The 13,662-nt window shown below is 46.5% G+C and overlaps 1 protein-coding gene across 1 annotated transcript; it reads left to right on the forward strand.

Moving 5' to 3' along the window:
• Positions 1–3,507: 3,507 nt before the first annotated feature.
• Positions 3,508–5,205, forward strand: SOWAHA (sosondowah ankyrin repeat domain family member A). Its single transcript, XM_007943743.1, has one exon. The coding sequence runs from the start codon at positions 3,508–3,510 to the stop codon at positions 5,203–5,205; it is 1,698 nt and encodes a 565-aa protein (XP_007941934.1).
• Positions 5,206–13,662: the final 8,457 nt, after the last annotated feature.

Here is a 13,662-nt window from a genome sequence, read left to right on the forward strand (position 1 = left end):
TTGAACTGCCAGCCTTCTCGTTAGCAGTCAAATGACTTAGGCACTACACTACCAGAGCTCCCATGCTACCAGACTAGTAGACTAGAAATGAGGGTATTGTCAGAAAATATTAAAAAACAAATGACAAGCTAGGAAAATATTTACAATATATATAATACAAGGTTAATTACTATATGTCAACAAGAACATATTAAAAAATGGATAAAGGAAATAAACAGGTAATTCACCAAACAACAGATCCAAATAAGATATCCAGATAGATAAGTAGACAGGGGAACTTTAACTTCACCAGTAATAAAATAAATGTAAATTAGGGTGAGATAGTTTGTTTTTTGTTTTTTGTTTTTTTTGCCTTTCAAATTGGCAGATTAGAAAAACTGAAAAAATACCACTCAATGCCAGTGAGGGAAAGACAGGGTACTTTAATGAAGCTGTAACCTTTCTGGAGGAAGCTCTGGTAGCATAGTGCCTAAGGCACTTGACTGCTAACTAGAAGGCTGGTGGTTCAAACCCACCAGCCACTCCTCCGAAGGAAGGTTGGGCGATCTACTTCCATAGTGATACTGCCTCGGAAACCCAAGGAGGGGTCTCTATGAGTCGTGTCCGACTCAAGGGCATATAACAACACAACAACCACCTTTCTGGAAAGCAACTTAGCAATTAGTTTCAAGAGCCTTAAAAAAAAATTTCCCTTTGACCTAGTGATTCTACTTATAGAATTCTATCCTAAGGAAATGGAGCCCTGGTGGCATATTGGTTCCAACCCACCAGCTGCTCCACAGGTGAAAGATGAGGCAGTCTACTTCCCTAAAGATTTACAGCCTTGGAAATGGTATGGGGCAGTTCCACCCTGTGCTATAGGGTTGCTATAAGTCAGAATCACTCGATGCAGTGGATTGTTTTTTGTTTTTATCCTAAGAATTAACAGAAATATGCATGAGCAGCACCATTCACAGGAATTGAAAACAAGAAACAATATAGAAAACAATATTCAAACAATGTAATACACTTATTTGATGCAATCATTGAAAATCATAATTTTTTTAAGTAAAAGAAAAGGGTACAATTTAATCTTTATTTACAGGACACTGCAAGATATGAAGTTCCACATAGAAATAAGAAACCCAGTGATAGGAGAGGTTCATACAGTATGTATAGTTTGGAACTATTCAAATATAATTTTGTTATAAAAAGTGCTACATAGCAAATCCCATTTGTCAAGAGTTCTTAGTAGAGAAAACAATAAGACAAAATTATACTAAACATAATACACAACAAACAACGTTATGACTCAGCTGTACAATCTGAAAAGATCAAGGTCCTAGGAGTGCCATCGAGAACTTTGAAGGTATACCCTTGAGAGGTAATTTCTGGCACAGCATTCTGGTGTTCTTTTTCCTCTACAAATATTTCTCAATCAAGCTTACTAAGCCTTGTATATGGACTTGTTTTCATGGTTTTGTAGAGCTTCAATTTTGTCCATGTCTCCACATTTTCAATCATTACACTAAGTTTCTCAGTTTTGAAAAATAGCTATTGTCATTGGGGAAGTACTCATGATATAAAGTGAGGGAGAAAAGAAGTTTAAATGTGTATGCATCCTAGAGAGAGAGCTGGAGATAGAAAGTGAACTGTGCTTTTTTTTTTTTTTTTTTTGGTAATAATAGTAGCAGCTATACTACCAATAATAATTTCAATTGTTACTCTAAGCCAAGCACTAAGTGTTTTGTTTATTTTCTCACTTAATCCTCACAACAATGTAATAAATACTATTATTATCATCCCCACTCTACAGATAAGACAACTGAGGTATTGAGAGGTCAAGCAATATGCTTCCTCTGGTTATATGTTTGTAGTATCGATTTTGTAAATTAAGATGCTGATTCCACTTTTTGCCTGGTTGTTTCATTGCTTAATTTGTCACCTTTGAAATGAATCTGTCTGACCACTGTGTTCAAAATTGCAACCTACCCCTCATCTCCTGGTTATCGTGCTCTATTTTTTTCCATAGTACTTGTCAAGTATATTACAGTTTTCAGGTTCACTATAATTCTTATAGGGAGCTCTGGTAGCATAGTGCCTAAGGCATTTGACTGCTAACCAGAAGGCTGGCGGTTCAAACCCACCAGCCACTCCTCGGAAGGAAGGTTGGGCAATCTACTTCCATAGTGATACAGCCTCGGAAACCTAAGGAGGGGTCGCTATGAATCAGATCTGACTCCATAGCAGTGAGTTTGGTTTGGGGTTGTGGTATTTCTTATGCCCTCCTCCCCATCCTTCCCCCAATCCTGTGTGAGCTCTACTAGGACAAGGACTGTTGTCTGTCTTGCTGATATATCCAACAGCACAAAACAGTCCTAGTACATAGTTGTCATTAGGTGCCCTCCAGTCCATTCTGACTCATAGTGACCCTATGTGACAGAGTAGAGCTGCCTTATAAGGTTTTCTTGGCTGTAATCTTTAGCAGAAGCAGATCATCAAGTCTTTTTGACATGGAGTGGCTGGATGGCTTAGAACTGCCAACCTTTCAGTTAGCAGCCCAGGGACTAATAGTTGTGCCACCAGGGCTCCTTATGCACACAATAGATGCTCAATAAATATTTGAATAAATGAAATTTTAAAAACAGCATGATTCGAACTTTGTATAAACATGAATGCAGATGTGAATGGGGAAACATTTCAAAAGAAATGTTAAAGATGATTCAGGTGATGGTTTTTCTTCTTTAAGTCTTCCTGGTTTTCCCCAAACAGTAAGATTGGAGAAAAGAAAGTTCTAGTGAAATGTACTATTTTATAATGAGGAAAAATGCTATTGAATAGTTTCTTCTAAACCTCAACTAACGTTCATTGCCACTTAAGCAAATTGTTTTTGTTGTAAATTGCATAATGTCTAGTTTTCCTGTAGGAAACGGAAATTTGAGAGGTATTGTCTTTAAATAATAAATTATTGCTTTTAAGTCATCACCTGGGGTTTTTTGCTGGGTAAATATTTCTTAAAGGAATAAAAGCCCTTGACTGGCCAGCCAACCGTGGCATCCCTGGGAAACTTGGCCACCTAGCAACCAGGAGCCAGTAACTAGCAGCCCTGCGCCTTTAATTCCGAATTTTGAGATGAGGGTGGAGAATTAGCCGCTAATCCCGCCCCCTCCGCTGCTCTGGCTGCCGCTGTCCCCTGTAAGGCGAACACCTCGCGCGGGGGATGGAGCCCGGTGCCCACTGGACAGAATGTAAAGGCAGAAACCAACCCCAGGAGGCTGGGGCCCCACGGGGCGCTGGTGGAGGGGGCACGCCGCGGTGCCCAGGGCCTTTCGCCCGGAGGCACCCTGGCCTGGCAGCGCTGGCATGACCAGCCTCGGGGACACACCCGTCCGTCCGCGGTAAAAGGATCAGGTGAGCGCGGCCTTGGTGCTTCCCAGCTAGCGCTGCGGCGTCCACCTGTCCCAGAAGCCGAGAATCGCCGGCCAGCGAAAGGGACTGGCCTCGGTTCCATTCCGGAAGGGAGCCACCATGGCATTAGCCGCGGCCGCAGCCGCTGCGGCCGCCGGGGTGAGCCAGGCAGCGGTGCTGGGCTTTCTGCAGGAGCAGGGCGGGAAGGTGCGCAACTCAGAGCTGCTGAGTCGCTTCAAGCCGCTGCTGGATGCAGGCGACCCTCGCGGCCGCGCCGCCCGCAGGGACCGTTTCAAACAGTTCGTCAACGATGTGGCTGTAGTGAAGGAGCTCGACGGCGTCAAGTTCGTGGTGCTGAGGAAAAAGCCGCGGACCCCTGAGGGGCCGCAGCCCCTGCCCTCCTGCGCCCCCAGCGTTCCCGCCCCAGATGTCACTTCCGTCTCCCTGGGGGCAACCACTGGTCTGAGGGCTCCATCACTGGCATTGCCCCAACGGTCGGAGGAATCACCGGAGGACGTGGTCCCCCCATCAGAGCCACAAGATGTCCCCGAGTCTCGGACCTCTGAGCCACTTGAGCCAAGTGGAGAGCTGGGGAGCTTAGGCTCGGCTCACCAGTCAAAGGGACCCTCTGACGTCCGGGTTCCATCCTCTGAACTGGTCCAGTCTTCCGAGGGACCGTCCGCAGAGGTGACTCAACCACCTAGGGCACAGTCCGAGGCGGCCTCGCCCCCCACAGAGCCTCCAGACCAGGAACCTGGGCCGGGGACGGTCAAAGGACTGCTGCCACCGGCTCCGCGGGCGCCGCCCCCGAAGCCCTGCATGCTGCCGGTGCGCTGCGTCCCGGGCCCCGCTGCGCTCCGAATCCGGGCGGAGGAGCAGGGCCTTCGCCGGCAGCTGTCTGAGGAGCCGAGCCCACGGGACTCCCCGCTATTGTTGCGTCGGCTTTCGGTGGAGGAGTCCAGCCTGGGCCTTAGCCTGGTCCCAGGACGCTCCCCGCACCTAAGGCGCCTTTCGCGCCCAAGCCCGCGCCTGCTGAGCCCAGACAACGAGGAGGTGCCTGCAGCGCCGCCGCCCTCCGCCCTACCCCTGGAGCCAGAGGAGCACGAGTGGCTGGTGCGGGCGGCCGGTGGCCGCTGGACTCACCAGTTACACGGGCTGCTGCTGCGCGACCGCAGCCTGGCAGCCAAACGCGATTTCATGTCGGGCTTCACTGCCCTACACTGGGCGGCCAAGAGCGGCGACCGTGAGATGGCGTTGCAGCTGGTGGAAGTCGCGCGGCGCGGAGGTGCACCGGTCGACGTGAATGCGCGTTCGCATGGTGGTTACACACCACTGCACCTGGCCGCGCTGCACGGCCACGAGGACGCCGTGGTGCTGTTGGTGGTTCGCCTGGGTGCGCAGGTGCACGTGCGCGACCACAGCGGGAGGCGCGCCTACCAATACCTGCGGCCTGGTTCCTCCTACGCGATTCGCCGCCTACTCGGCGACCCGGGCCTCAGCGGCGCGACAGAGCCTGATGACAGCGGGAGTGGTGGCGGCAGCCTTGCGGCCCGGCGCCCGGTGCAGGTGGCCGCCACCATCCTCAGCTCCACCACTAGCGCATTTCTGGGCGTGCTGGCCGACGACCTGATACTCCAGGACCTGGCTCGCGGCTTGAGGAAGTCGGCCTCTGTCAGCAAGTTGTTGGGCACCTCGCCCATGGCTCCACGCAAGAAGACCAAGACCCGCAGCGGCCTTCCGTCCTTTTCAGAAGTCACTCGTCGACCCATTCCAGGGCCATTAGCCGGGTTAGTACCCAGCTTGCCCCCCACAACCTGACAGTCCCTGAGGTGACAGCCTGGTTGATCTCACCGGGCCTTTCCTCCACAATGGAAGTGTGCTCTAGGCCGTGGCCCAGCTCCCACTATATATTCTGTTTCCAACTTTGTCCATCACAGCCTGTTTTACCCAGTTGGGCCTATGCTTCCAAGCTTCTCTGTGAGGCCAGACCTGTCTGCAGAGATGGGATTAGAGGTCTCAATGAGATCCTCCAATGAGGAACTCGAAATCTTTGGAGGACACTTGAAATCTAGGATCAAAGTTTAAGGGGCACCAGCAGGTCTGGCCCCTGGATGAGTTAACTTGATGCTTCTGCATCTACACACTCCCAGACAAGAACTAGAGCAAGGGCAGGGGGCTCTTTAAATATTGGATCATGTTGGGGTTGTTTGTCAGCTTTAAATAGGTGGTGGTTTTGTAATTTGATGCTTTTAATCAGCTTTTACATTAAGATGAGGTAAAGCCACTTTCATAAATCTAACCTTTTGAAATTATATTTTTCCATTTTTAGCCAAAGTGCTCAGACACTTTCAATCTTTTGCTAAGTATTTTGGAATTGTATTAAAAAGAAAAAAGAAAAGGAAGATTAAGATCTAAAGGAAATTAGCCCCAACCAATGAAACACTTAAAAATTAATCTACCTCATTTTAGGCAATCAAGATTCTGGAGAGTCTTGAACACAGAATAACCATTGTGACCATTATGAATGTAACTAATTTCAATTGTACTGTGAATCTTAAATATTAGGAAACAAGCACATCTTAGGACTAAAGCTGATTTAACAAAGAAGGAAAAAGGGTATTTTGGCAAATACTTTTAATTTGTGGTTGTCTTTATAGTGAAATATAAACATGCATGTTTAGCATAGTAGGTAGCTATTTTGATTTGGCATGAATATTTAAATGTGTATTTTAAAAAGTGTGATTTATTTGTGAGTTTCACCATTGTGCCATGCTTCTGAATCTGTGGTTCTCAAATGTGGATGAGCCTTTCGGTGCCAGAGGTGAATATTCAGAGACAAAAATGTTAGCATTCCACCAGAAACATAACTGGTTAAATATTAATGGATACAATTAAGAGCAAAAATTTCATATGAAAGTTCTGCACAGAGAAAAAGTACCTGACATCCATTTTTAAAAAGCCTTTTGAAAGCAAACAATTTCTTATTCCAAAATCGCAAATGCAGAATCTCTTTGCTCAGTGATGTGACTGGGTTGGCTTAATATCTCTGGATGCTTGTTCCTGATCTGTAAATTGAGAAGGTTTGTGGATATTGTCAGCATTTCCCAAGTTCAATACAGTGTAATTTTAATGGCTCTTATTCTGTTTTAAAGATGTGGAATCTATTTGCTCAACCAATCTTTTTTACATCATATTGTAATCATGCTCTGCTTTTGTGACTTGTATTTGTACGTCTGTAGATACCAAATAATTTTGTGTGATACAGAGTAGTTGGAGATCTCCCCTTCCACATATAGAAATAATTTGATGTCAAATTATTTAAGGCAGTCTTATGGAATGTTTTGACTTAAGCATTGAAATAAACAGTCCCCATTTTGTTCCTGTATGTGTGATGGTGTCCTTCTCAAACATTTTACAGCTTTTGCTACTAGATTTTTCTTCAACTTAGTAATTTCTTCCTTTTTCCTTCATCCTTCTGCCCCCTTCAAGCATTCTATTATTAAAAGAGTTTGGATTGCTATGCAATGTAAAGGAGGGCACTACACATTGATATGATAGCCAAGAACTGTAGATAAATGTAGGCCCTAATCCCACCCTTCCCACCTTCCTTGCATGAAACCCTAGCATGTGTAGCTAACCTGCACAAATTATTTTAAAATGCAAATTAATTCTGCATATGCAGAAAAATTGTGGGAGGCAATAATTATAGCAATCTGAGTAGTTGAAGGTCTAGAGGACAGAATAAAATATTAGAGATTTTCCATGGTGAAAGAGAGACCTGACTGAGAAGGGGGACAAAGGTCATAGCTAGAAGTGCAACCGGCCTTGAGAAAGACAAAATCTAAACCAGCAAAACAGTATTAACAATAACTGATATTTATTGCACACTTAAATCAGAAGAGAGTTATTTGAACTACCTGAAGCATCTCTGTGTTTAAAAGCGTGTGCTACACTTAAGCTTTCCAAGTGAAGTAAAACATTTGGCAAGAGATTAGGATCAATAAGCAAGTGTTAGAAACCACTGTTTTCTCCTTGCAGGCTAAGACTTTCACAACATAAGGCAAGGCAGTAGAAAATTATACTTCGATATGTATACATGGAAAATCTTTAAGAACTATATATATATTGTCTAGAAGGAGGTACAGCTTTAGGGAAGGTGTGGTAGTTATGTTGTGTGTCAACTTGGCTGGGCCTGGTTGAGTGGCTGGGCAGCTGGATGTAGTATTCCCCATGATAAGACTGGTAATCAACTCCATGGTGGTATCTACTGGGAGCAGCTGAGTAGCTGCCTTTGGGATGTGGTCTGCTTCCTGTATATAAGGAGAAGCTTTGACAATGGTCTCTAGCCTTTGGCATGCTTGGACCGTGCATGTAGCCATGTCGTTGCTCAGCAGCCTGCTATGCTCTGCCGACCTTGGGACTTACAGTGGACTTAAGTTAATGGCCTACCATGTGGATTGGTAACATTGGGACTGTGCCTTTTTACTTGTCAACCTTGGGGCTTCTCAGCCTCAGCAGCCAGCAGCTGTCTGAGTGAAGAAAAGCCTCTAGCTCCAGTGGGCCGGGAGCAGGAGGCAGAGCTGAGCCCCAAGGTTGAGGGCTTTCACCCAGCCCCTAGAGCCTGGCACTTTGAACTTGGACTTAAAGCCTCCAAATTGTGAAAATAAACTCCTGTTTGTTAAGACCATCCACATTTTGTGGTATATTCTTGTCAGAGTGGCACTAGGTAACCAGAACAGAAGGTATTTCCAGTGACTAACGAAAACAACCAGTTGTAAGTCAAGGCAATTCAGCTAGTTAGAATAGTCATGGGGAGAAGTTAATTGTTAATGTATGAGTCATACCAATAGCAAGCTTTTAAATAAAGTTTTATATTTCCTTTAATGAAGGCTGTTCTTAAGCATGTTTCACGCTGTTAAAGGAGATCCAGGGTATAGATAATGCTTAATAACTTATTTTATTAAATGCCAGGCACGATTCTAAACACTTGTAGCTATTAACCAAAACGCTGTAAAGTGTGTACTATTAGTATCCTCCTTTTAAAGCGAGGAAACTGAAGCCTAGAAAAGCTGCCCAGGCAGAGCTAGGATGCCATCCTGGAGCTAGTCACTAAACTGTCCAGACACAGGAAAGCAGAGTAGCCTCATTCCAGCCCTTGACTCATTTAATGATCTTGACCAAGCTCCAGGTCTCTTCTCTGTGGGACACGAGACTGAAAGTATCTACCCTACTGGCCATAGGGAGGAGCACATGCAATAAGTAGGTAACACTCTTCATGAACCTGAGACATTAGCATGAAGGCCGAGTTGGTCCCATGGGACTGTGTGTGTGTGTGTGTGTGTGTGTGTGTGTGGCTGAATTCCAAAACCAAATAGCATTGACTTGTACGTTTGACTTACAAGAGCACCATTCTCTTACAAGTACTATTAGTATTTGTCTAGAAAAGTAACAACTCTGCTAGGAAAAAATGTTCCTACACAAGTGAAATTATGTCATGTTCTCTGTGTGATATCACTTTGGTGAAGGCAGAAATAATATTTTCTTAACTCACATTCCTTTAGCATCTCTATCCCCACATTCAGTACTTAACCTGTTGCCATTCAGCCAGCTAGACTGAAGCTGGGCCTACCCAGGACTCATCTTCTCCCCCTTTTTTTGGACTTTTCCTGGAATAAATTATTTGGCCATTTAAAACGGCTTTATAAATGGGTTCTCTAATGCGCTCCAGATAGCTTTTTGCCTTGAACTTCTGTGCGAACTTCTTGAACTGTCTGCCAAACCTATGGACTTGAACCTGTGAAAAGGGGAGGTGTCCTCGGGTATGCCTGCAGGTAGGGGGAAATGAGAATGAGAGAGAAATCTTGTTCCAGACCTCTCCCCTAGGGGAAAGAAAATCCTCCTAGTGGGAGGTGGGGGCTGATTTAAGTTTCAGAGACAACAGGAAAACACCCACTGTGACCGTCCAAGCTGTAATCAGGCTGTCTACCTTAACACGACAGATCTTGGAGAGAATTGCTTGCTAACAATTCCCCTACCCCAAGGAGCTCTGGTGGTCCTGCGGCTAGGGCACTGGGCTGCTAATCAAAGGTTGGGGCTCAAACCCAGCAGCAGTCCCCCAGGAGAAAGACGAGGCAGGCTGCTTACTTAAAGATTTGTTGTTGTTGTTATGTGCCGTGGAGTCGGCCCCGACTCATAGCGACCCCTCCTTGGGTTTCCGAGGCAGTATCACTACAGAAGTAGGATTGCCCAACCTTCCTTCCGAGGAGTGGCTGGTGGGTTTGAACCGCCAGCCGTCTGGTTAGCAGGCAAGTGTCTTAGCCACTATGCTACCAGAGCTCCCACTTAAAGATTTACAGCCTTAGAAACCCTATGGGGGGTTGCTGAGTCGGCATCGACTCAATGACAGTGAGTTTTGGGTTCAGTATCCCCCACCCCACCCCCTCAAATTCCCTTTTCACCTCTAGTCTCCGCAGTTCAACCACATTTGACCTAAATTTTCTCTCCTCTCCGAGTCTGATTTAGATGAGAATCAACAGCAGTGAAATTTGTTCTGTCGAGGATCCCCGAGCGTTACGCCAGCGCTCGCGGAGGTACATTTTGTGCAGAGCAGGCTGTTCTAGACAGATTGCGTTTGGGGCCCGGCAGAACATTGCTTCCCTATTCCGTTTCCAATTTATAGTCTGAAGGTAAAAAGTATACTAATTAAATCCATATTAGGAGGAGCAGCGGAGGCGGGCTGAGGCAAGCGCCAGAGGCGGCCGCGGGGCTGCCTGTTACCGAGCAACCGCACAGCCCAAGCCGGCTCTTCGCCCAGGCCAGAGGGTAGCACCACCCGCAGTCAGGGAGCCACGAGGCGAAGGCGCGCAGGCAGCTTAAGGAGGTGGGAGGAGAAACCCCACTGGGAAAGGACGTGAGCTTCTTTTCCATGCTGGGGAACTAAGCAAAGCGCTTTTTAAATAGAGATGCCAGAGATCAACACCCCCGGTTTCCTCCCAGCCCCCACCCTGCCGTTAATCAACAACTTTCCAACGAAGGCCTAGTGACAGCGCAAAGCAGCACAGCTCTCCCTGGCCTTTTTCGACAGAAGCAAAGGACTCAGCTTTAGCTTTCAGGCCCAACTGCGTTACGGCTCAGCAGTGCAAGAGCAAGTCCCTGCGGCTAGCCCAGGCAGCCGGCTAGCAGAGGACGCAGTGGGTGATAAAGTGTAAGGGGATGCTTTCACCATTAGAGAACAGAGCCCTCTGCTGGCCCTATCTTGGAGGATGAAATTCACAGAGTTTCTTTTTCCCCAAAAGCCTTTCCCTCTGTGATTGTTGTGTGCTGTCGAGTCTATTTCGACTCATTGTAACCCTACAGGGCAGAGTAGAAGTGCCTCATGGGGTCACCTAGACTGGAATCTTTACGAGAGCAGCCAGGTTTTTTCTCCTGCGGAGCGGCTGGTGAGTTCAAACCTCTATCCTTTTCCGCTAGCAGCCGAAACTTCTTAATCCCTGCGCCACCAGGGCTTCTTTCTCCCTGTGGTACCAGTACCGAACATGTATGGGGCTCACTTGCCCTCTGACGGTACAATGGTAAGGAAAGGAGATAAACTGAGGCAGGAAGGAGACAGAGAGGCAAGATGAAGGAATGGATGTGGGTGATGTGGCCCACTTTTAGAGTTCACCCGATCTGGCAGGGACAAACACAGAATCCTCGTATATCTCCAAGTAAAAACCCAGCACAGTACCAAAGTCCAGGTTAACAGACTGATGGCAGATTCTTCTTCTGAGCTGGAAGTGCCTATCTGAAATACACAATTTCCACTGGCACAATGGACCACGATATGTGTTTTTCTAAGAATGTCACAATGGCAGAAATGAGTAGACTCCATTCGGAGTCTTCTATCAGAGTGAGCTGCTCCCTAGGCTGGGGACCTGGGAGGGAATCTCTGCCCACAGTGTTCAAAGGAGAAAAGCAAAGCATAATGTTAGAACCCGCAGTGGCCTCAGCAGGAGCCCCATATGTTTTTTATAAAATGACACAATGTGAGCATTGTTCTGAGCTCAACAGCAAGATTGTTATAATTAATGCTTTTGGTATGAATAGGACCATTTAAAAATCTCCAGCCAGTTGCACTTACTGACAATAACCATCAGAAAACAAGCCTAGAAGCGGAAATTTCTCACTTTAGGGTCAGTTGACTTCAAATATATATAAAAACCAAACCAAACTCACTGCCATGGAGTGGGATCCGACTCATAGCGACCCCTCGATTTCCAAGGCAGAACTAGATTGCCCAACCTTCCTTCCGAGGAGTGGCTGGTGGTTTTGAACCTCCAGCCTTCTGGTTAGCAGTCTAGCCTCAGGGACTACGCTACAAGAGCTCCTATTAGGCCACGTACTCATGCCTTAATATGCCCAACTTCCAAAATAAACTGAACGTTTGCATTAATAATATTCTTGCCCTAGTTTTTTGCAGCTGCAAATAGTGAAGCAAATTTCACACTCATATCTTAGAACCAGGAGTCCCTAGGTGGTGTAAAAGCTTAAGCATTTGACTACTAGCTGCAAGGTTAGCAGTTTGAACCCACCTGGGAAGACAGACCTGGTGATCTGCTTATGACAGGGCACAGCCTTGAAAACCCTGTGGAGTATCCTTCTATTCTATGACACATAAGGGGTCACCATGAAGTGAAATCAACTTGACATCAACTAACAACAATATCTTAGAACCTAGCATTGATTCTATCTGTATACACAGGGCGAGGAGAGTGTGTCCAGCCTGTAACTCCCTACTATCAACCTGAGCGCACCTTCAGATCAACCTCTCTGACACAACACAAGCTGCTTCTCCAGGTCCTCAGCCCCCACGTGGCAGGTCTTCCTCATACATTGTCCAGCTTTCACATACATATGAGATGATTGAAAACACCAATGGCTTGGGTCGGTGCACCTTAGTTTTCAAAGAGACATCTTTGCTCTTCAGCAATTTAAAGAGGTCTTTTGCAGCAGATTTGCCCAGTGCAATACATCGTCTGATTTCTTGGCTGCTGCTTCCATTGGTGTTGATTGTGGAATCAAGTAGCATTTTACTTTGCTAAAGGAAAATGAGTAGCATATTTTACTTTGTTGTTGTTATGTGCCATCGAGTCTCCAACTCATAGTGACCCTGTGTACAACAGGACAAAACACTGCCTGGTCCTGTGCCTGCCTCACAATCCCTGCTATACCTGAGCCTGTCGCTGCAGCCACCATGTCAGTCCTTCTTGTTGAGGGCCTTCCCCTCTTTAGTTGACCCTCCACTTTACCAACTATGACATCCTTCTCCAGAAAATGGTCCCTTCTGACAATATGCCCAAAGTAGGTGAGACGAAATCTGGCCATTCTCTCTTCCAAGGAGCATTCCGGCTGTACTTCTTCCAGGACAGATTTGTTAGTTCTTTTAGCAGTCCACGGTACTTCCAGCATTCTTCGCCAGCACCACAACTCAAAAGCATCAACCCTTCTTTGTTGTTGTTGTTATGTGCCGTCGAGTCGGCCCCGACTCATAGTGACCCCTTCTTGGGTTTCCAAGGCGGTATCACTACGGAAGTAGAATTGCCCAACCTTCCTTCCGAGGAGTGGCTGATGGGTTTGAACCGCCAGCCTTCTGGTTAGCAGTCAAGTGCTTTAGCCACTACGCTACCAGAGCTCCCTTCTTTAGTCTTCCTTATTGATTATCCAGCCATCACATGCATATGAGGCGATTGAAAATACCATGGCTTGGGTTGGGCACATCTTAGTCTTCGAGGAAGGAGCTTTGGTATCATAGTGCCTAAGGCACTTGACTGCTAACCAGAAGGCTGGCGGTTCAAACCCACCAGCCACTCCACAGAAGGAAGGTTGGGCAATCTACTTCGGAAACTCAAGGAGGAGTCACTATGAGCTGGGTCTGACTTGACGGCACATAACAACAACAACAACAAGTCTTCAAGGAGATATCTTTGCTCTCCAGCACTTGAAAGAGGTCTTTTGCAACAGATTTGCTCAATGCAATACATCTTTTGATGTCTTGACTGCTGCTTCCATTTGTGTTAATTGTAGAACCAAGTACCATGAAGTCATTGACAACTTCAATCTTTTCTCCATTTATCATGATGCAGCTTAGTTGTCCAGTTGTGAGGATTTTTGTTTTCTTTATGTTGTTGTTGTTAAGTGCCGTCAAGTCGTTTCTGACTCATAGCAACCCCATGCACAGCAGAACGAAACACTGCCCGATCCTGCGCCAGCCCCACAATCCCTGCTATACTTGAGCCC

The sequence above is a fragment of the Orycteropus afer genome, unplaced genomic scaffold (genome assembly GCF_000298275.1).
Source record: "Orycteropus afer afer isolate SDZICR_OR568_19922 unplaced genomic scaffold, OryAfe1.0 scaffold00112, whole genome shotgun sequence".
In the NCBI taxonomy this organism is placed as follows: domain Eukaryota; kingdom Metazoa; phylum Chordata; class Mammalia; order Tubulidentata; family Orycteropodidae; genus Orycteropus; species Orycteropus afer.